The 23,027-nt window shown below is 45.7% G+C and overlaps 1 protein-coding gene across 1 annotated transcript; it reads right to left on the bottom strand.

Annotated features, from left to right (window-relative positions):
• Positions 1–1,957: 1,957 nt before the first annotated feature.
• On the bottom strand, positions 1,958–3,956 carry EGR2 (early growth response 2; the record flags this gene model as incomplete). Its single annotated transcript, XM_084210341.1, has 2 exons — positions 1,958–3,162; positions 3,491–3,956. 2 exons carry the CDS (start codon positions 3,954–3,956, stop codon positions 1,958–1,960), a joined length of 1,671 nt encoding a protein of 556 aa, XP_084066467.1.
• Between the last annotated feature and the right edge of the window lie 19,071 nt (positions 3,957–23,027).

Below are 23,027 nucleotides of genomic sequence, written 5' to 3'. Positions count from 1 at the left end.
GGAGACAGTAGTTTGGACAGTGCAGGGGGAGCATTGGATTGTGTGTCTGGGTGGCTGAGATACCAATTTCGCTCAAGAAGCTCTGGTTGTGACCAAGCTGTGGTTATCCAAGGCCATGGCGGTACCTGCAGAAGCTCAGCAGTCGAGAAGGCTGCAGCTTCTGTATGACATCCCTCCAGCAGCAGGCTGTGTTCTCTTGGGGGCCAGGACCACGTGGGAATAGGTGGCAAAACTGCAAACAAGGATATGAAGGCTTACTTGTGCTGCTAAGGTGGATGGCGGGGCAGTGAGCACAGCCTCCCCTGCACAGGTTGGTCCATTCCCAACTTCAAAAGCTGTCTTGATTCTGGTTCTGTCTTCAGAACCAGATTATGTCACTTCAGCTCCCATGGAAGAGCAGCTGCCCCAAAAGCCGGCAGGAGTTCCAGAAAACGGGAAGCAGGGATTTCTATCAGACAGAAAAGGCAGGTGCTGCTGGGGCTTTGCACTATGGGACCTAACACCTCGGCAAGCAGAGGCTGGGACCTACCAAGAAAGGTCTTAACCCCTTCGCCTGCCGTGTTAGTGATGTCCATCCTGCACAGCTCACTTCTGCAGTGCGGGCCGCACCAGGCGGGCGTGGCAGAGGGGCAAGCCCGGGGGGTCGCTTACGGCCCTGCACCGATGGCAGGATCCGAGGGTGGGCCGAGGCCGGGGTAGCATTTAAAAAAAACATTAACCAAAATAAGTTTACAAGAAAAAAAAAAAAAAAAGGCACGATATTGCGGCCATGTGGGTTCAGCAAAAACAGTCCGGCTGTGCCGAGGGGGTGAGCGCCGCCGCCCCGGGCCGCTGCGGAGCCCCCGAGCGTGGGCGCGGCTCCGCCCGCGCAGCCCCGCGCCGCCGGGAGCCGCTTCCCCCGAGCGGCGGCCGTCGGGGCGGCGGTACTCACTGTTCCGGAGCCCACTCGCGGAGGTTGCCTGGGGCGGATCGTAACCGCGGAACAAAACAGAATGAGTCAAAAAAAACCCACCCCGCTCCCTGGTTAATATTATCCCGTCTCTCGTCTCCGAGGGAAATTCCCGCGCCCAAAAGCGAGTGTTTGTACGCTGGGGCCGAGGCCGCAGGTTTTCCACGCCGAGGCTTTGCGGGGCGATGCGGTGCGCCCATCGGACACGGGACGGGCTGCCCAACGGCCCTCCGCCGCCGGGACCCGACGCGGGTCGGGGACGAGCGGGGGACAACCCCTCCCTGGGTCAGGCCAGGGAACCTACGGAAATAAAGATGTCAATTTAGCATAATTAAGAGATTTATTTGTCGTCTTTTATAAACTTTGTAAGCACCTACCCTATTGTCGAAAAGTTTATTTACAGAGTGGCCAGAAAGATAGATACCCTCCCTCTCCTTCCAGCCCCCGTTAGTGGTTGTGCATTATTCGTGTTACCTGCGGCGCACTGGGTCCCGGCCGACCACGGGCGCCGGTCCCAGCCCGAGTATTTACATCCTGTCCCAAGTCCTACTACAAACGGAACACTTTTAAGTCACCAAAAAGAAAAACAAAACCAAAACCCCAAACCAGTGCGTACAAAAATATAGTCTCTAAAAAAAAAAAAATCCCAATATTAATAGGCAGAAATGTACAGCCATACTAAAACCAGGGAGGGAAAAACTTTCCGGTCTCGGTGTCGCCGCTGTCGTCGGAGCGGATCGGTAAGGCACCCCCCACATGCAGACAGGGGACCGGGCTCTACACCACACAAGGCACCAAGGACACCTCACCACGACGGCACTGCATGCATCCATCCTCCCGCCGCAGCCCCTATGTACACCCGCCGCTCCGGCCCGCTCCGGCCCGCCCCGGCCCGGGGGAGCCCCGCGGCGCCGCCAGGTGCTCGTCGCGCCCCGCCGGGCCCCGCTCCGCTCCGCGTCCGCCGCGCTCGGCGGCGGCTCCGCGCTGGGTCCTGCGCGTCCCGCGCCGTCAGGGCGTCCGCGTCCGCGCCGCGCAGGGGGCCAGGGCGGCGGTACCGCTCCCGCCGCCGGGTTGCGGGCACCCGCCGGCGGCGGCGGCTCCTTTTCGTTCCTTCTGGCGCAGGTGAATCTTCGTGTGCCGCTTCCTTTCGTCGGAGCGGGCGAACTTCCTGCCGCAGAAGTCGCAGGCGAAGGGTTTCTCGCCGGTGTGCGTGCGGATGTGGGTGGTGAGGTGGTCGCTGCGGCTGAAGTTCCGCATGCAGATACGGCACTGGAAGGGCTTATGGCCCGTGTGGATGCGGATGTGCCGGGTGAGCTCGTCGGAGCGGGAGAAGCGCCGGTCGCAGCCCTCGGCGGGGCACGGGTAGGGCCGCTCGTGGACCGGCGTCTTGCTGGGCCGGTTGGGGTACTTGCGGGGCCGCAGAATGGGCCGCAGCGGCAGGTGGTGCGGGCTGTAGGCGCCGGCGGGCAGCCGGGCGCCCGCACCCTCGCCCCCGCCGCTGCCGGGAGCGCTGCCGGGGGCGGCGCCCGCCGGGGGCGCCCCCATCGTGAAGTTGCGGATGGTGGAAAGCGGCGTGAGGGGCGGCGGGACGCGGAGCGAGTCGAGTGGGCAGGGGAAGGGCTTGCGGTCGGGGCCGGCGTGGAGCTCCCGCTGGCACTGAGGCGGCGGGAAGAAGCCGCCGTACTCGGGGATCATGGTGAAGAGCCCGCCGTCGGCCGCCGCCGCCTTCGGTGAGGGGTAGGAGGGCGGCGGGGGAAAAGGCAGTGCCCCGCCGCCGGCGGCGGGCAGGAAAGCCGAGGAGGGGTCTTGTGGGTACAGGTCACCGCAGCCCGAGTAGGGCGGCGGCGGAGGCGAGTAGAGATGCTCCAGGTCGGCTGGCTGGCCCTGTGCCATGGTGCAGCCGAGGGCCCCGGCCAGCGGGTTGGGGGAGGTGGCGGAGGCGGCGGTGGCCGAGGAGGCGGCGGAGGAGGCGGAGGAGGCGGCGGAGGAGGCGGCGGAGGAGGGCGTGCTGACCCCCTGCAGGATCCCCGCGCTCACGATGTTGATGATGCCCTCGGGGTAGCAACCGGCGCCAGGGTACTGCGGGTCGATGGAGAATTTGCCCATGTAGGTGAAGGTCTGATTGCGGGAAGCCGGAGCATTGGGGGCGAAGCCGCCACCGTAGGGCAGGTCCAGGGCCCGCTTGTCGCCCATGTCCACGTTGATCATGCCGTCTGGGGGGGCAAGGAGCAGGTCAGCCCTCCGCGCCGCCACCCGCCGGACGACCGGCACCGGTCCCAGCCACCGCCCGCCCCGGCCCAGCGCGGGGCTGCGGCGCGCACATGTTGCGCTCCGGATGCAGGGGGGCTCCGAGCCGACTGCAACTTTCCCCCCCGAGCTCTTTGCGGAGGTAGGGCTGCCGCGAAGGGGCGGCGGGGACCCGGCCGGGCGGCGGGAGAGCCCCGGAGAGAGTCTCGGCGCCCCATCCCAATCCGACCCCCGCCCGCCGCCCCGCCGCTCTCCGCGGGCGGCCCGGCCCGCACCTGCGAGGGCTCCGCTTACCTCCTGCCACACCGCTCATCTGGTCGAACGGCCCTGCCAGGTCGGCATTGGGGAAGATCGCGACCGAAGTTGGCAGCGCGGCGGAGATGTCATCCGCCGGGTAAATGCCCTCGGGGAGCTGGTGCACGAACCCACCGAGGGTCACCGGGATCTTGTCTACCGCCTTGGCGGTCATCATGGGGGCAGCGGGGCGGCCGGGGGAGCGGCGCTCCCGGCCGGCGGTGGGCACTCGGGGCGGGGAGGGGAGGGAAAGGAGGGGGCGCTTCCCCCTGCCTCCCACTACCAGCACGGGGGAACCGCGGGGAGCCGGCGCGGCATGTGCGGGCGGGCGGCCGCCCCGTCGCGGCGGTGCGGTGCCCGCGGTGCCCCGGGAGCGCCGCGCTCCCGCCGCAGCTCGCGCTGGAGGACAAGTCTGGCGGTAACTATTTATGGGAGCCCCCTGAATGCCCGGGACGTCACTGCCCATATAAGGACTGAGGAACGGGGCCCGGCGGTCACGTGGGCGCCCGCGTGCGGGACCCGCCGGCCGGCGCCCGCCCCGACCCCCCCCTCCCTGCGCACCCTCCGCGCCCCGCGGGGGCGGCCCCGACCCGCCCCGGCCCCGCTCGGCCCCCGCCACCGCCCGCCGCGCCGCCCAGGGGGGTATTCCGGTGGCGGGGCCCTTGTCCTAAAAAGGCGAGGATCCGGCCCCGCCCCGCTTGCCCTATTAGGGCTTGTTCCGGAAAATTTTAAAAGGTTCGGAAAAGCAGAGGAGGTCCCGGGGCCGCCCCGCCAGACCCTGCTCACTTTTCTCAGCAGCCTGTAACCGCAAACTGGCGGCGGGTCAGGAAACAGCCGCATTCACGGAATAGAGCTTCTCTTTGACAAAGAAAAAGTAATTTTAAAAAATATTTTTTTTTTCTGAATTACGGGTGGAAAGAGCCGCCGAACAGAGCGACTCGGCGGCGCTGCTTGTTTTGGAAAGTGTCTGATCTATATATACCGTCGCGAAAACGGAACCGCCTGCTCCGCCGTCGCTGGGTTGTTATTGTATCGGCGGGCACGAGCGTGGACGGGACGGGGAGGGGTGGCGGGGGGACAGGAGTGCCCCTCCACCTCGTTCCGTATTGACCCTACCGCTCCCGCTTTGCTCAGTCCAACGTCGTGCTCCCACAGTTTCCATCCTCAGTAACATTTCCATTGCCGCTTTTGCTTTATTTCTCCATGATCTCCTCCATAACGAGGGTATCAAACCAAAGAGTGCTTAAATTCTGGCTTTTTCTTTTTTTCCTCCAAAGTACTAAAAATAACCTCCCTTGTGCCTCCCTTCCCAGGAGAAGCCAATCTTTCATATGCTGTTCCCAAGCTTAGAGCTTGCAGCCCCCTACATCTTCTTGCTGATGAGGGTGTCAGATGTAATTATTTTTGAAAGCTGTATCCCGTGTCACTAATCTCATTACTTGGGGATATTTCATCTCGTGGCTGTTTATTACTGCATTTAGGAAAGCAACTCTCACATATGGTCTGTAGCGTGCGAGGCCCCTTTTCAATAGTCTGCAGTGAAAAAAACAATCCATTGACAACCCAAGCAGCAGCAAGACATGGCAACATATGAGAGATATTATGACAGTGCATTCCTGTTCCAAAGCAGCAAGCCAGAGAATACATAGGAAGGCTAAAAACTCTTCCCTTTCATTTTTAACTGCAGATATCAATGTTTATAGGTCTAATATATTACAGCCTGTGCCATAAAAGAGGGGTGTGCTTGAGCATACCTATGGTGTATAGACTTACCTTCTGCCTTGGCTCCCACGGTGTTTCTCAGGACCCTCTTTATCCATGCCACACCTCACACCCCAGCTGAGAAAGGCTCTTTCAGTTCCTCCAGGTCACGGTCTTTGGTGATGCTCCAGGTTCATTACTTGTCGAGGCACCACGGAGTCCAGACTAGACAGCAGCATCCCTGGGAAAGTAAAGGTTTTAGGGGCATTTGCAAAGGAATGGTAGGCAGAAAGCTAGATATTTGCCTTGATCAGGGAAGTATGCACAGTAATTAGTAAATATGTAACAGTGATTTTTAACATAAATTTTTGTTACCAGTCCTCTCTAGCACTTAATGTACAGCCAATACAGTTTGACATATGAGATTTAGTTGAAAGCAAGCTTTCAGTGGGATTCTAGATATTTTCATTTAAAAAACCATCTCAATTTAAAAGTAAAATTTAGAAGTGTGACAGAGAGACAGGTTCTGGGAAATTTGACTGAGAAGTAGGAGCAATTGTATTGTACCTTTCTGTTACAGCTGAGCTATAATTGGTCTAATCGCTACTATGAAAGAACAAAATATTGGATTCTGTTGTGCAGTGGGGTGAGTTACTTTACATGAATTTGAGAAACAGTAACTCTAAGTGCAGTTTCCTCCTTACTGCAAAACATTCAGATATCTCAGGGCTTATGGATATTCTACATCATCTTGTATTAATTCAAAATACCCAATATGCCCAATGATGACACTAAATCATAATGAACACAGAAGAAAGGAGAACCAAGGTTTCACACCCCACCTTAATCCCCCCATGAATCAACTCTAGCTTTGAACTCACTTGGTTAATTTAATGTTCTTCCACTATGGAAAGGGATTGAATGAAAGACAGACACAAATAAAATTTAACTTCACCTGAGGAATACTACTGTAGTTGACTTGGCTGGTTAATTTTAAAAGGTTTCTTAAGAATGGAATAAATTGTGTCTGATTTCCAACCTTTCCAGGGACAATCAAATCACTTGACATCTTTCAATGGGGGCTTTGTCTCAATGGCAGCAGGATCTGGCGTGGGGCAAGATGGAAGCATACTTAATGCTCAGTTTCAGGAAGTTGTTGACAGATGAAATTCAAATGTTTCTGGCCCTTTTCAGATATCCCCGCTGTATTACTTTGCATGTGCTTTGTACCTTTGATCCCCGTTTAGCTGATTACAGCAGACTCTGAGGGTTGGACTGTCCAGTGCACACTGACATCAATAGCCCTTACATGCAGAAATATCCTACTGATTTCTGTGGTTCCTATAAACCATGTGGCTTCATATGACAGACAGACTGCTGGTGCAAATTGCCAAATCCCCAATCGCACCAAGATCCTCGAATATGCATAACCTCTTAGTGGATATAGCAGTGATTGAGGATGGTTCAGAGCTGAAAGGCAGAACTTCTCTCCTATTCCCAACTTCTTTGAAACCAGGCCCCTTTGGATTTACTGTAGTTACTCTTTTAACAAGTTGCTAGCTGACATTGCACTGGGGGCATATTTTCCTGCAGTCATTCTCTACCACCAGTACCTGAGACAGGAGTTGTAGAAATAAAATCATCTTTGCCTCCGTACCTGAACTGAGAGTGGCTGAGGAAGAAAAGGCAGCTTATCATCTGTGGAGCTGGCAACACATTTTACCAGCTTAGCATCACACATTTGAGTCATCTCTCCAGGGGGTTACTATGCTTTCACAGCAAAACTCACCCGACCTCCTGTGCTAACAGGCCTGCATGGGAAACACACCCTGCAGCTTCCACTCTGCATCCTGCTGCTTTCAGGAGGGTTAAGGTGGCCCCAGCTCAGCAGGTGCCCTAGGGAATAGGAATTCATTTGGGAACAGGGAGTTGTTGTCTACAGGTTGGAGATAAATGGCCCTGACAACAGCAAAGAACATCTGTCCTAAGTCTGGGCTAGATTAATGCTGGGGTTGGGGGGTTTTTAATGTTTCATGTAAAAGAGAAAATATTCTCTCCAAAGCTGAATTACAGAGTTTCCTAAATTTGCCCCTTTTCACTGGGGAAAGATTTGTCATGTCCTCACAGGAAGAAATGCTTGTTTACTATTTCACCTTCTGTTTTGGCCAGGGGTGTTTGCTGGATTCCCAGGCTGCTGGCAAAAGCCACTTCCCTTCAGTCTGCCCTGCCTGCCCCTCAAAGGCCTGATATAGGCTCTTAGTCTGCACTGGCCAGTCACCAAAACCTGGAATGCAGCCAGGGAAACCTGCTGTAAACATGAAGTTACAGAAAACATCTGGCTGACTGCTGGCATGCTAGGGGAAGGGGATGGTTAAGGAGCAGAGAAGGCATCCTAGTCTGCCCTTAATTACAGTACCTTGAAACCACTCTGTGGTTTTCAGCCAAGGCTGCTTGTTATCTTAGGATGAGTGCCTGTAAATTTGAAATAAGTAAATAACTTTATTGTGAGTCCTTGGCTTAGGATAGCAGTAGCAGCATTCTGAAGGGTTATTTAAATGTCAATAATTTTTTTCTAATTCGGGCTATAGGAATTAAATAAACCCATGAGGAATCAATAAACTACTAGTTTAAGTTCGTGTGGCTGTGAACAAGTATGTGTGACAGAGAAAACTTCCAGTCAAATAAAAGCAACAACAAACTTGTTTGCTCAAAACTTATTCTCATTATTAAATACATAGAACATTTCCTGGATGTTCCTGTACACGATTTCTAGCATATATAAAAAATCCGCGCTCCTACTTCCACTCACCCCATGAGTTGCCCACGGAACACCCGAGGGAACGGCGGCTCCCGCCGCTGTCGGGAGGGGAGAGGGGAGCGTGTGCGGGCTCCACTGCCCTCTCCTGGGGAAAGGCGCTCTCGGGAGCCAGCGAGGACAGCAGCTGAGCAAAGAACGATGTTCTGGGCTGAGTTCTGCTGCTGTTTCACCGTATAACAGCACCCCGAAAGGTCTTCATCACACTCGTGCTAGCTATAGAGAAACTCTAGCCCTGTTGAGTCAGAGATCCCGGCCACAGCTGTGACCCCCACAACCCAAACAGTGTCGATGTGGGAAGTGTTGAGAACAAGCCACAAGAGGGGCATCCCTGCTGAAAGGCTAAAATATCAGCACTGCATGCTGCTTGCTGGGGGGACAAAGAAAAGAAGGAAAAAAAAGAAAATAAAAAGTTGCTTCTCAACTGTGAAAATTGAGATACACATGCTGGGATACACATGTCATTCATGAGACAAGACTCAAAATAATGACAACTTTGTTTCTAAATAGTGATAGTCTGCCTGCAAAGCTTTACTTTCCAGTCTTTTCTTCTGAAACTAGTTTCACTTACCCTTGTATTTCCTGCTCCAACGTGCCTCCTGTGTTTTGTGTAAACACTGCCTTGTCCCATGGCTGGGCCTTCAGTCCAGAGAGAGACTAATTGAGCACATGCCTTCATGATGCAAGTGGCCTTTTCCTTGCAGGACTGAAATAAAAGAAGTGTAGCAAGAGTCACATTTTCAGTTCTCTTGGTCCCATCACCTAGTGTTTGAGTGCTTAGAAAGCCTGTCAGAAGGGTTTCTGGACATATTCAGTTTATAGGAAACAGTGTCTTCAGCACTGGCCATAGCTTTTTATCCCCAAGTGATGAGTAAAGTCAGGTATAACGTCTCTCTCCAGCAAACCAGGTGGGAAAGCAAACCTCTAACACAATTTTCCAAGCCATCTTCTCTTGAGAAGAGATGGAGAAGAGCTCTGTGAGGTGTCTCCCAGAAACTTCCCATCCCTCCAAGGAAGCTGGAGCCACTTACACGACTTCTAAATTTCCAAGCACTCATTTGCATTTGCTCTATGTGCCACTTCTCAGAACCTGTTTCCATTTATGTCTCATTCCTCTGTGTTTTTGTCTTAAAGTTTGCCTTCAGCCTTGAAAACACACAGCTCTTTGCTCTGGGTAAGTCAATCTGTGTGTAGTTCTGGCTCTTCCTTAGTTTTTATCAGCACTTATTTTCTGCTCCTGAGGATATGTCTACATGTTCCACTTTCACCAGAAGACCATCCTGACTGTGAATTCGTTAGGACACAGGGATTCAGATTCATTTTCAGCAAAGTTACCCAATGGATGGCTTTCTGTCAGAACAGACAGCAAATTTTATTGCAGCAGAGAATTAAATAAACAAACAAACACCCACCCCCCCCCCCCCCAGCCCCCCCCCATGAGATTAAAATAAGCAACAGGTTTTGTTTTAAAATTTCTAGGGCCAGATTTTTAAGTGGCATAAGTTAGCTTGAGTTTTCTGATCATGTAACCCCTAAAATGAGTGAACAAAAAAATTAGACATGATTTTATTTACAGTTTGGTTACTTTCCAAGGCTAAAACTCCAGGTTCTCCTGGGGGGCAGGCATGGTCCTTTTCATCCTATATATGTATTTGGGCTGCTTCCAGCTGTTTCACAGGAGTTTGTTGCTATCTTTGATTTGTTTTCTCTGCTGTGATGTACTGTCCTTGTTCTTTCACCTCCCTTCTCATTCATGTCTCTCTCTCTCTTTACTCCCTTGTCCAACCTTTTCAGCTCTCTTTTCCCTCTTCCTCCTCCTGTCTTTCCTCTTCCTTGGTAGTTCCTTTCCTTCCCCCTTATCTAAGCAATTGCTGCCAACGTCTATATTTGGAACAGAGTGGGAACAAGCTATTCTTGTGACTTTACTTTGAAATAACTGAGAGGAGCAGATGATTTTCTTTGAATAAATACAGGATACATTGAGAAGACAGGCTAGTAAAGTCAAAACAGCATCATTAGGGAATACCTGCCCAGCAGGTTCATTTTTCCCAACTCTCAGGATAACTTAATCAGGTGTTAGTTCTCGTTTGCTGTGTTGCAGCTTTAAATCCTCCTTTTGTGCATAGTTCCTCTCTCCAGGTTAGTAACCTGAGGTGCTAAGAGAGATCTAGCTTATCACCACAATGTCTGGGCTCTCAGACATCAAGAGGAATGACTGCCACCTAAAATCTCAGGTACCAAAATTAGATGAACCTGGTTATATATTTGTTTAATACCTGAACTTAATGCCCTTGCATCTCCTGGTGTAGTCACAGGGTACTGTTATGGAGTCCCACTTATATGGGCTAGCACAGAAATACGTTGGGAAGAACAATTTCCTATCGTGCAATATGATTTCTTCATGTCTTCTCACATTAACTCCTTCTCATCACCAACTGTTCCTCATCCCCCCTGCCATTTAAACTGCTGTAAGCAACACATTAACAAAGCCAGCAAGAAACAGAGCCACCCGAACAGGACAGCACAGAATGTATTTCTCCCTATCTCCCATAATTTCTGTGTTTATACAATTAACTCCCACACTGGCAGATCAAACAAGAAATTAGGCCAAATGAGAAAATCAGCATCATGGCTTAGCTTGTGCCATAGAAAGACCCAAATCTATCTGTCTACTCCCAAGTGAAGCCGGTTCTATTAGAACTCTACTCCTGTAATGTGTTTGTGTGTCAAACAGCTTCATACAGGGGAAGATACATGAAATTACATGCAAAGACAAGATCTTTCCTTACAAGTTAAGCATTCAAAGGAGATGGCTATTAATGTTGGACAAGAAACTAGAAAAAAGTACTTCTTCTACCCATTCATGGATTCCTGGAATTTTATAAATGTTCCAGCTAACAGAAATGGTCATTCTGACTCAGTATTTCAACAGTTGTGTCTGCAATAATTGTTCATAAGCTCAGTTTGCCTACAGAATATAAGTCAATACCAGTATCTGAGGAGGTCAAGGCTGACAGAACTCTAATGCTTTTCTATCAGACTAGTATAAAAACAGATCAGTCTTCAAGCAAACAGATTCTTTTCCGTGTTCACACTACTACTACTGCCACCACACTGCAGATCTTGAATGTGCAGTGTAGATCAACAACGGCCTAAGCAAAGGGAAAAATGAATGACCCAGGCTAAGAAGCAACATCTACTTTCAGCATTAGCAGCAATTCCCAGAAGAGATTGCCAAGTGTCTGTGGGCTTCTGTCCCTTAAAACTGAGCACAAGGGAATTTGGTGCATGCTGACATAACAATGCAACAACATTTCATACTGAATTGAATGCATGTGCAATGGTTAAGTGCATTTGATCAGTATCAGATGAGCTTTTGTAATTTTGTGCTGCCATAGAAAGGACATATATTTTATTTATGTGTTCCCAACCCGAGGAGCTTTGGCATATTTAGAGAGCACTGGTAAAAATGGTGAACTCAGAGTACCCTCCCAGTTACCTCTGTCCTATCCCTGCCATGCTAGCAACTTGCAGCTTTCCTCTCAGTCCCCTTGGTTCCACATGCTCAGTGCAGCTGAATAAAAACTGCAAAGAGCATTTGAAAAATAATCTTTAGTTTAAGGCTCACAGGGCATTAAGGGCACAGACCTGGGCCAGTTTACTGAAGAGGTAGTGAGCCCACAGCTGTACAGCCACAAACAAGTCTGCATTCACTGGCCCAGGGACCAGAAACTGCTTCTCAGGTTCTCAGGAGAGCCAATGTATCTTTGATTTTTTTATTATCATGCAGATATAGATGTGACTATGGCTTGGTTGTATCCAAGTCATTACTAAACCCCACTGAGATGTGCACCCCAACCTCCCTGGTCTGCACAAGCTGAGAAAATGAGCATTTTCTGAGCCTTTCTACCACCACTCAGAATGGAGGGAATTTTTGTACCCAGAGTTAGAGGCCTTGTCCATGGTATGTGATGTGCTGGATTCAGTCCTCTTTTCTGCATAAAAGCATCTCAGCCCGTTTTTTTGGTCTTACAGGACAGCACCCAAACCCATGTTTCAGAGTCAGTGCCTCCCCATGTCTTTATGATTAAGGCTTTGGGTTTTATGTGAAGTGAGCCAGCTGCATTGTCTTCATACTGGGGGTCAGGATACTTGCCTAGAGAAGAGCTGAGATCCAACAGGAAGACAGAGCTTGTGTTCCAATTTCTGCACTCCAGCGTGGTGCAGGTCATGAGGAAGCCAACAGGCTGGGCATCTGTAGAAAGGTGAATGAGAAAACTCTAAGTGCTGCATTACAAGTAGTTAAAACCACAACCTGCAAGCACTCCCCAGGCATCCAAGGATGAACAATCACTGTTGTCATACTCACACCCCAGCCCCCAAAAGGATATGGGAAAAGAATGTGTGAAGAAAGAGCTGCTCCACACAGATGATGTTTTTCACCTTAACTCATAAGAGATATCAAGGAACAGGAAGTATTCACCCTGGGATGTACAAGAGAATCTCCTTAAAGCTAGGCTGAATAATCATAGAATCACAGAATCAAAAAATCAACGAGGCTGGAAAAGACCTTGGAGATGATCAAGTCCAACCTATAATAATAACCTGTGCTCATAATAACCACATCATATTCCATGCTGTGATTGAGGACAGTGCACTTGTGCTGGAGCACACTAAAAACACCATCTCTGCTACATGCCTGGACAGCCTGACCAGGCCTGCCATGGACTTTGCAGACTTTCTGATAAGCACAATTATTGAAACACAATTTAAAGTTGACAACATGTCTAAAAACACATACAACGTCAGAGGAGGAATGAAATGTTGCTTCCCCCTCCTTCCCCAATCTCATTACAGGCTAAGGAAAAATAATGTATGGAGAATAATACTTCACCATCTAAAGAGCTTTTCTGGTTTCTAAATCTAGTGAAGAGTCATTGTATATTTTGACAGAAAAATGGATCAAAATAATAAAGTGAATACAAAATTATATTGCTGTCAATAATTTAATTTACACAAAATAGCACTGTGACATGGTAATTGTTATATATGATGCAGCATTCAGTATAATATTTGGAGAATGCATTATAGAAAGTCAACATTTAACTACTAAAATCAACTTACATAATCAAAGCTGTCAGAGAATCTTTACAGTTTTATATTAATTTGAATGTAATTTACTATAGAGGTGTCATTCTTAGAGGTGCTTACAGTAGTTAATGATCTCTGCATTTCCATTATAAAATCCTATTTTCAAAGGTTCATCAGTTGGTCTTAAGAACACGGAACCCTCCGGCATATTTTCTTTTTCCTTACAAAAACTCTGTTAGACAGTTTAAACTTTTCTCTCAGAGCAGATAGTGTGGTTGCTTTCCAAATTAATTTTGAGGATTTGCTAATTTGCTGCTTGCCACCCCAGGATCTCAGAAAAAGAAGGGTTCTTTACAGAAGAAGTCATTACAGTTACATTTTCTTCTTCCATTTTCCTGAGCATGTTACCCCTCAGACCATTTTTCTTGCTGAAATGTCTAAGTATCTTCCAATATTGCATCCAAACCTTCTCCATCATTCCTTCCCTCTTTCCTGTTTTGCTGCCTTTAAGCTTTCTTCCAGGTCCTTCTCCTCATCTCAGACTTTGACTCCCAGCTCTGTTCTGTGTCTTCTCACAGATGTCCACATTTATGCTGGCATCTGCTACTTCCATGGCATGTGTCAGTCCATGGGCTCTCTTGGCTGCACGCCTGAGTTTTCTCCCAGTTTCTCTTAGCTACACACCTGTCAGCCTCACACCTTTTTTCAAGCTGCAACCAGAATTCACTTTTCCAACCATTATAAGTCCAACAATTAGTTTTGCTTTAGCAAGAACATTTCTCTCTGTAATCTTTCAGGCTTGAGTCCTATCAGACTTTTGCCATCAACCCACCCAGACCTGCTCTGTTGGTCGGTTGGTGATTTCCAGTTTGCCAGCCACAGAACTATGCAGCCCTGAGGCATTAAAGGTTTTTTTCCCCTGCCCCAGGCTTTCTGCCCAGGGGGTAGGACATTGCAAATCAACTGTCCCCAAATACCTTGTCCAGGTAATTTCCAAAACCAGAATTTGAAAGGCAGATTGTCAAAACAAACCTATTACCCATAGTAAAACTGAAACCAATAATTACCTTACTTTGGTAGACCTGCTCCAGTTCATGGCTCTGGTTTTCCCAAATCCTGCTCAAATTCACTTATTTTTCATTCATATCACCTAGCTGTCATAGATCCCCTAGCTTTTTGCAACCTCAGTGTTATTAGACCAGATCCAACACGCACAACTGCATCCAAAATCCAAATTATTATTACCATGTAAGCATTTAGATTTACACGGATGTAGTTTTGTCACTTATCCAGGATCTCTTTATTTTCTTTACAAGAAGAAGAGCTTTTCAAAATATTTAGGATGTTCTATTCTAGCCATTCAGTCTTTTTATGGCCACTTTTGTATATTGCCCACACTCACCCAAAATGCTTCCTTCCTTTTTTCCATTGGTGTCATTTCTGTGTCTGAAAAAAATTAATATATTACTTTCTAATAATTTAGTGATGGAATAAGATGGAAATCTCCTTTCCGTTACACACACTGGAAACAAGATTTGCAGTTTCAGACAAAAAAAAAAATCTGTGTCTTACCTATCATGTTACTGGAGGTGGAAAGAGAAACTGTTTCATAGATGTCATGTTGTGATGATGGACTTGATTCAAGGGAAATGTGCTCATATTTTGATTGGATAGCACTGGTGACTGACTCAGCAAGATAGTTTAACTAGAAAAAGTAACAACGACATCACTGGGAGTATAAGATAGTTTAACTAGAAAAAGTAACAATGACATCACTGGGAGTATTCTATTTGATTGTTCAGATTCATAACTTAGTGATACAAAGAAACTCTAGAAATTACTTTTATTTTTCCCAGTGGATATCCAGCTGGACACAAGAAGAATTAGTGTCTGAATAAATTATATTTTATAGAGGCATTTGACACACTTCAGATTTTTTTTCTGGTTTTGGGAAAAAACCCTGGAAGCCTGACGATAGCATGGACTACTGTCTGAAAGCTTCGGATGTTATTTCATCATTCTTTGTGTTGAGGAAACAAAGCTGGAAGATAAAACTTTAATACTGTCAGAAAAGTCAGCAACTGTATGGATCTCTTCTCTTCAGGACGAATGGGACCTGACAAACACAGGAGTTTAGAGGATGATGATCTTCCAGACTGTATGATAATTCTTCCATTTTCACTGTCCCTCAGAAGAATCTACCAAACCCGTTTATCTTCATTCAATGTTTTTACTGCTTGAATCTCAATGAAGAGGTTTTCCTCTGATGTAGGTAGTCTGTTACCAAATGCCTGCTCTCCCGAGGGTGACGCCCACTTCATTCAAGTATTCCTGGTGCAGCGGGGATGTTAGTGGCTACTGGCTTGCAGCCAACATCCCACACGTTTCCTCCGCAGCAAAAATGCCTTAATTCTGACCCACTGCCTTTCAAGTAGATAGTAGGGGAAAAGAAAAAAAAAATCAGTCACAAAGAGCTTTGCTTTTATCTGCATTTCCCCTTCAGAAAGATCTAAAAAACCTTCAGATATTTTTCTTTTCTTTTTCAAGGTCCACGGTCAGCAAGGGTGAGGTTTGGTACTGCTGTTAGAGCTTGAACCACAGAAGAAGCTGAAGGCACTCAGCGAGTGTGTTTGTAGATTTGGGCAGAGGAGTTTGAAGCAGGGTAACTGCTGAGGGGCTGGATCAGTGTCTGCTGTTGCGCCAGGGGCTGCATCCAGCACCTCTCCTGCTCAGCAGCTCTCCTGAGTGCCATTCCTTCTAAAACTGTCACCTAACGTGGGAGCTTGTTTTTCTCAGGCAGGGCACTGATAAAAGATAGAATGGACAGTAGATTTTGACTCTCAGCTGAAGTTTTCCATCCTCATCACAGATAGGTAGAACACTACTGACCTTACATGACACTGGGGCAGTGTATGCTGAGCCCAGCAAGTGACTGAGCAAGAGGAACTTGTACTTGCTCACAAACTGGGCACGCTGCAGACCTGGCATGGCTACCACCAGTGGCTTTGAGATGTGACCAATTATGCAACATACATCAATTCTTAGACCCACAAAATCCAAACACATAAATGGTTTTAAGACCAGTGCACAGAAAATGGGATATAGTGAAACAGAGTTGTCCATTTCATATCTCCATTGCACATAATCCTAAGGGAAAACAACACAAAACACATCTTATATTTGAAAATCTGGCCAAGCACAGGTGAGGAGAGGTCCAGCAATGCTCATAGGGGAATGTGGAACCCAAAATTACATCATGAGGAGTGCTGGAATCAGAAAGCAGGGAGAAAAAGTTTTTGGCAAAGCAATGGCAAACCATTTAGTTCATTTCCAATGGTGTTGTCAGGATTCAAGAAAGATAAACTACTCTCAAAGTTAATGTTACGTAGTGAGAAATATCTGAGGGAAAACATTTAGAAATAGATATAAATCAAAAAGATAACCATGAGTGAAAACCCCAAAGACAACTACAATCTGGGAAAAATCACCAAGTGGAAGGCAAATGGCCAAATCTTGTGAGAGAGATAGAAAGATAATCTACTTGGTTCAAAAGAACAAGAAAGTCTGGATGGCTAGAAAGAAGAGAGATAATTAAATGGAAAGAAAGGAACTAATTAAAGGAATCATTAATGCTGACCTTGCATAAACAAAGTTTCAAAGATTGCACACATGCTGATTTGAGGAGCAGGATGGCTAGAGATATGGAGACAATTAAAAATATTCACTCCTCTACACAAGGGATAATGGTAGAATCTGAATGGAGATTAAAAGCATTTGGTACTGTTCCAGTGGATTATGATCTTGGAAAAATAACATGGAAAGAGATGTGGCAATATACTGAATTTAAGGAGAATTGCAAAATGGACAGGTGAACTCAAGGAAGAAAACTAAAACAGTAAAATGAGCATAGGTTAAAACACAAGCTGCAGAAAACTGACAGCAGGAATGATTTCAGGGAAAAAACCTAGTATAGGTAAATTGGATAAAACAGAGGAAAGGCTGGCAGCCATCATCACCATGACACTTGCATTACATCTCACTTCCAAATGCAGAGTCCAATCTGGGAGAAGGCAAGAAGCAGAATATGCTCTTTATAGGGGAAAAAAAAGGCTTCTTTCTTTTGTAAGTTCCTGTGTCAGTAGCCATTTTATAGGGCTGCCAATCATGGTATATCAACTGAAAAGCCAGATCATTTTCTAAAGCATCTACCTTCCCAGAGAAAGATTTTCAAGTTGACTGTGTACAATCCAGCTGCTGCTTTTAATCTTTCCCTGACAACAGTAGTTGTTTTATTACTTTGACAGTCATTTTCAGCCCATGAATGGTACCACAGTCCTTGTAAGATAGGAAAACTCTTTTGATCTATAATTTCATAAGGTTTAGCAATAGACAAAGGATTTTTCCGGTATACTTGATCACACACTTGCTGAAGTTTAGGCCTAGAGACAATAAAATCCACTGAGCTACCCTTTTAGGGATACACAAAAATCTTTCACAATTCCTCACAATTTTTGATAAATAATGATTGCCAGAAAAAAGACCAAAAAAACCCCACCTTATTATAAAAGTACTGTCTATTAATAGAAAATTTAAAACCAGGTTACTCCTGAAATAACATTGATACATTGCCACAATCACTTTTAACTACCATACTGTTTTAATATGATGTGATCTATAGGATAAAAAATATGGATGCAAGATAGGCATAAGTGCAAAAAAGGAAGATATTTCAAGCTGTCTGTAATAGCTAAGAGAAAGTAGAAGAAAACTCAGGCAGACAGAGTAGTTTTCCAGCATAATGACTTGTTCTTTGCTCTACAACTAAGAACTGTATATTTTGTGCAGTCTGAAATACTGTGTAAGCTCTAAAAGAAAATGTATTTCCAAACAAGACATATTTCCAAACGTATTTGGAAGACAAGATATATTTCCAAATAAAGCCATGCAACAACCATTCAGAGTGAAAAAGCAATTGAAAATTTAAAAATCTGAAGTTTTTATTAGTACAGGCTGCAGTGCTTTGAGCACTTACACATATGTTAAACTTCTCACACATGTGCATCCCATTTTCTTGTCCTATTCCTATTGGAACATATTCTGCTTTTCCTTATGTATAAGGAATTAAACCAGAAAACGTTTCTGATATTCTGAAGTGTAAGGACAGGGTTTCCAGGAGAGCTATTCATTTAGCAGCAGTCAGCTGAATATATGTAACTACCTGTGGGGAATATTTAGATAAGGTGCTGCATTGAAGTCTAAATTCTTTGAATTCCATCCTTCGTAAACTCTATGTCCAGTGGCATAGCCAATTTCCATAAAAACATTCCTTTCTAAAAATCCACACCAGGCTTAAAATTTAAAGAGTAAAAAGAAACAAATCTTTTTTGCTGGGTGCAGTTAAAAATCAGTCAGCTTGATACTTAGATTGATCAGAAGGAAATTAAGGAGGATTAAAGGATAAAGAGGAGTGACCCTTCTCCCTGCACTGTTCAACTGTTGACTTCTAAAGTATTCCTTAAATAAGTGTATTTCAGTTGACAAAAACATTGGATTTCATACCTTTTGCTAGTCAGCTTCTATTTACAGTCTCAAAATTTCCACAGAATTCCCCAAAATCACATTTTCTGGCAAAATACCAGCCTGACTCCTACAGTCTAACATTCAAAACACAAATACTTTGCCTCAGTATTTTCAGATAAATCACTTCATTTGGTTCCATTAAATTATTTTAACAAAATATTAAGATGCCTCTGTGCAATTATTTTAAAAAACATAAGTTCCTCAACATCAGCTAAAACTGACCCCAATGTCACTGACCTCAAGAAATCAGCTCTCAGTGCAAGCAGAGATCTCAACTTCCATTTCTCTCATTTGTCAGCCCTCTAAATTAAAGACTCTTTATCTTTCTCTAAACATTTAAAGTTGTATTTTTAACCCCCCTGTTTTGGAAAAATGCACAGCACTGAGCTTTGCAGATGAAGATTCTTCTTTCCATTCTTTCCTTCAGATTAGGAAGACTCAGAGGAAAGAATCTGGCCACTGTTGTTTGCTAATTATGTTAAGAAGTGCCTACAGTACATCAACCTCTTGCATCAGACCATGCTTGGAATTACAACTTTCTCACCATCTGTTCACTCAGTCTTAAGTAACTGAATTATTCCCAGCCATTATCAATTCTTGGACATTCTCTTTGAGACCTCAGTCCACTAGAATGGGAAAAATAGACTTACTGCAGGAAACATGGCCACATGTTTCTGCATCCTTCCTGCCACATCTCGCAAAATGTTTAAGACATTGTGCAACAAGAATGAATGAAAATTTGAAAGCACAAGTAGAGCTGTGCTCTGATAATCCATGCAAACTCCAGTTCATGTAGGTGTCAGCTCTGAGTACTGTAAATAACTAAGAGGTCTGTCTGGCTCCAAGCCTTAGTGGAGGCAGGAGCAGCTCCTCCCCTCATCTCCAGATGCAGGTGTTGACTGCTCCCAGCACAGCAATGCCTGGGGAGTTTCTGCTGCCCCAGACTGCCATGGTGCAGCAGATCATTGCAAGTACAAGGCAGCAGCTCTACAAGTCTGCAAGAACTTTGTGCAAATGAAACTGGTTGTGTTTCAGGGGGTGCACAATACCCCAACAGGACCATTTTTTTGTCTGCAATCATGTTTATTTAACTGTTGATCTACGTCTGCAAAAGCATCAACTTCACAACCAATTATTCATCAAAAACTTCCCTCCAGGCTTTCTGTTTCCAACACTGACTTTCAGGATATTTCATCTAATAAATCTGAAGTACCACGTATAAACAAACATGGCATTATACTGAGCTTGTTAATTGTGCATCAAGACACACAACGACAGAAGTACACCCAGTACTGGAGCTCATGGAAGATGAGCATGCAAAAAAGGAAAGATTACTATCTACATAATCAGAAATGTCAATTTGTTTTAGCTTCATCTGCTTTGGATGTTTTGACTGAAGGTTGTATTAATAGTTTCCAAATTGTGATGAACTGATTTAAAATACGATATTTCAACATTCTGCACACTGTACCTAAGAACAGACTGAAGTCTTTCTAATGCAGTGTTGTGCCTCTGTTCATTTGTAAAATACAACTATTCCCTCATCGTTCTGTGTGGGACAAGAGAAATACAAAACGAGCCTTTTGCCTTCGAAGAAGAAAACCTCCCTTTTTTCTTTTTTTCTCCTCAACAGCAAATAAAGTACCCAATCTCTTGGCATCAGTTCACTAACTCAAATCGTCTCTTGGAGAAGGAGACAAATGCTAGCTTTTGAATTAGAGTCCCAGTAGAAGCTTTTCTGCATAGTGAAGCAAATCAGAAACATAAGGTCCTCATTAGCAGAAGCAACTTTTTCAGGAACAGAATAGGGACTAAGAAATCATCTGATTCCCGGACATCCAGCATTTCAGCCATCAACCCCAAAACAAAAGGAAGGGGGAGGCCAAGGGCCCTGGCACAAAGCTGTGCTCATAAGGACTCTGCTGGAAAACCTTTTCCAGGCACTTGTAGGATTTTCATTTGGGCTTACAACTCCTCACCTTCCTCTTTGATGTGGGGGCAACTTCTGCAGCAAACACATTCCCACACCTCTTTCTGAGGGGGAAAGATACTTGTCTTCTCCTGGCTTTAGTGTCTGAAGTATCTACCAATATTGGTGGATGTTGGCACTGCTGTACCAAAAGGTCTGTGGCAAAATGCAGGTCAGTGCTCTCTGATAATCCAAGAAATTGTACTATCGAAAAGTTTAAACAACCAAATAATGACTTGCATAGAAAACAACACCCTTCTGCCTCAACTCTCCGGCATTCTTCCAGAAATCAGTCTTAGGCAGGGTGTTACAGCATCATTCCAACTTTTGGCATGAGCACTATCAACTGTCCTTCCTCCCAGTTCCTATCTTTTCCCTCAAATCAGAAAATGCTTTGTGTTACTGGAGACAAGGAAGCATCCTCCTCTGGTTAGAGATGCTGAATGAAGAATCAAAAATATGTCTAGCATTTGTATAGGTTATACATATCCACACACACACACATATATATATGTAATTTGTATGGATCTAGCTTCTTATCCAAAATTTCTTACATGTAAATAAGAGCATTTGGATTGTGGTTTGGGGCAGGTATTTTCTCATGCAAACATATGAGGCTGCATTACTACTACAAATGTTTCTTTTGAGCGCTTAACACTGTAACAGTATGAAACTATCTGTGCAAGCCTTTTACAGGTGATGTTCTTAAGCCTTGAGTTAGTTTATCAGTGTTGCTAAACCAAATGGACTGAAACAGTTAAACCTAATGCATTCTCTATGAGCAATTTGTAAAAAGAGAAAATTATTGTCCCTGATAAATGGAGTATCAATATGAAGCAAAACCAAGTGTTCAGAAAATTTTCAGCAAATGAGGCAATATTGTGACACATACGATGACCTCTCAGAGAGGAGAGTATATCTATTGGTAACAAGCTTCCAAAGCAAACTGAATACGTAGGGCTGACAGATTTTTTTTTTAAATCAATAAATTGTGGGGGAAATTGCAAATCGTTATTAATCTTGCCCTTTGACACCTCTTGCTGTGAGATTTCATTTCATAAATATTCCTTGAAAGAAGAGGTTTTAAAAACTGGAATGACCTGGATCCCCAGTGGTGAAAGGTGAAGTGGGCTGTATTTGGAATCACCTCTGCACAAAGGGAACACCTCAATAAATGCTCTGCATGACCGGTTCTGACCGAGGGTTGCGTATCTGCCAATGCAACCCACATTTTTGATGCTAGTACAAGTCAGAATAAATATTATCCCCCCTGGGTGACAGACCTTTGATAAAGCAGAATTGGCCTGGTTGATTAGCAGTATGTGTCAAACACAGATAATGGGGGAATCCCTTTCAGCAGCAGCACAGCACCTCAGCAACCATAACAAGGCCAATTTAATGAGCCTTCTGTTTTTCAAGAGATATTAATTGCAGTCCTGTCACATAAGATACAATTCAAGATAAAATACGTAAAAATGGGGAGAATTGGATTTCATTCCATTTTTGTCATGATTATAAATTTTCTTGCAGGACCATGAATCTTACCACTGCTGATCTGAATACCCTAGATGGCTGGCACACTGCAGCAGAATAACATTTCTTGTTATGAGTTCTGTTGAACACCCGAAGAATGTCAGGTTTTCTGCTGAATCTTTCTACCACTATGATTTTTATTCTACCCTACACATTTTGTTTGCTTGTTTCTTTTCCAAAAACACAAAAAACAGGCACCCAGTCATGTGTCTCCACCAACAAGGATGCTTCCTCATCTCTCACCAGTACAATAAAGATTTTACAAATGGTTCTGCAAGTGCCCCATTTGATACTTCCTTAGGGACACTCCCAGGCTTACAGATAAATATCTGTCCAAGGGTTGTGCTGGATTGATGTACAAATTATCTTCACGCAAGTAAACGAGAATCCCCAGAGTTCAGTGTTTCAATAGTTGTATCTCCATTCAATCAGTTGTCATAATTGAATAAATGTTCTTTGTTTGTGCATTATATAAACTTTGTTATGCCAATGCATGTGCTCTCAGGCCAGGCTCCTTCAGTCAAGGGAGAAGGTGGACCTGCCATATGCTAGATACTGCTGCATGGCAGCAAGGATGCTCTGCCACACTGCATTTTCACCTGAGTCAGAGCAGCTCCAGGCTGACCCCCTGGATGTGGCACATGCTGAGCAGTGGGTGCTGCCTGCATGTGCATTGTGCCACTAAACAGGTCTCAGCCACCAAGCTGCTCATCTTCCTGTATGGAGGATTTTCCATTAAAATTAATTCTAACAAATACATTGTCACTTCCATGGATGCAATGTGCTTCTGAATCTGATCTAAGTTGTCTTCTAACCTTTGTGATGATACACTGACTGCAAAGTTCTGA

The sequence above is a fragment of the Fringilla coelebs genome (genome assembly GCF_963513975.1).
Source record: "Fringilla coelebs genome assembly, chromosome: 8".
NCBI classification, from domain to species: domain Eukaryota; kingdom Metazoa; phylum Chordata; class Aves; order Passeriformes; family Fringillidae; genus Fringilla; species Fringilla coelebs.
This window is presented reverse-complemented; position numbering and strand designations above follow the sequence as displayed.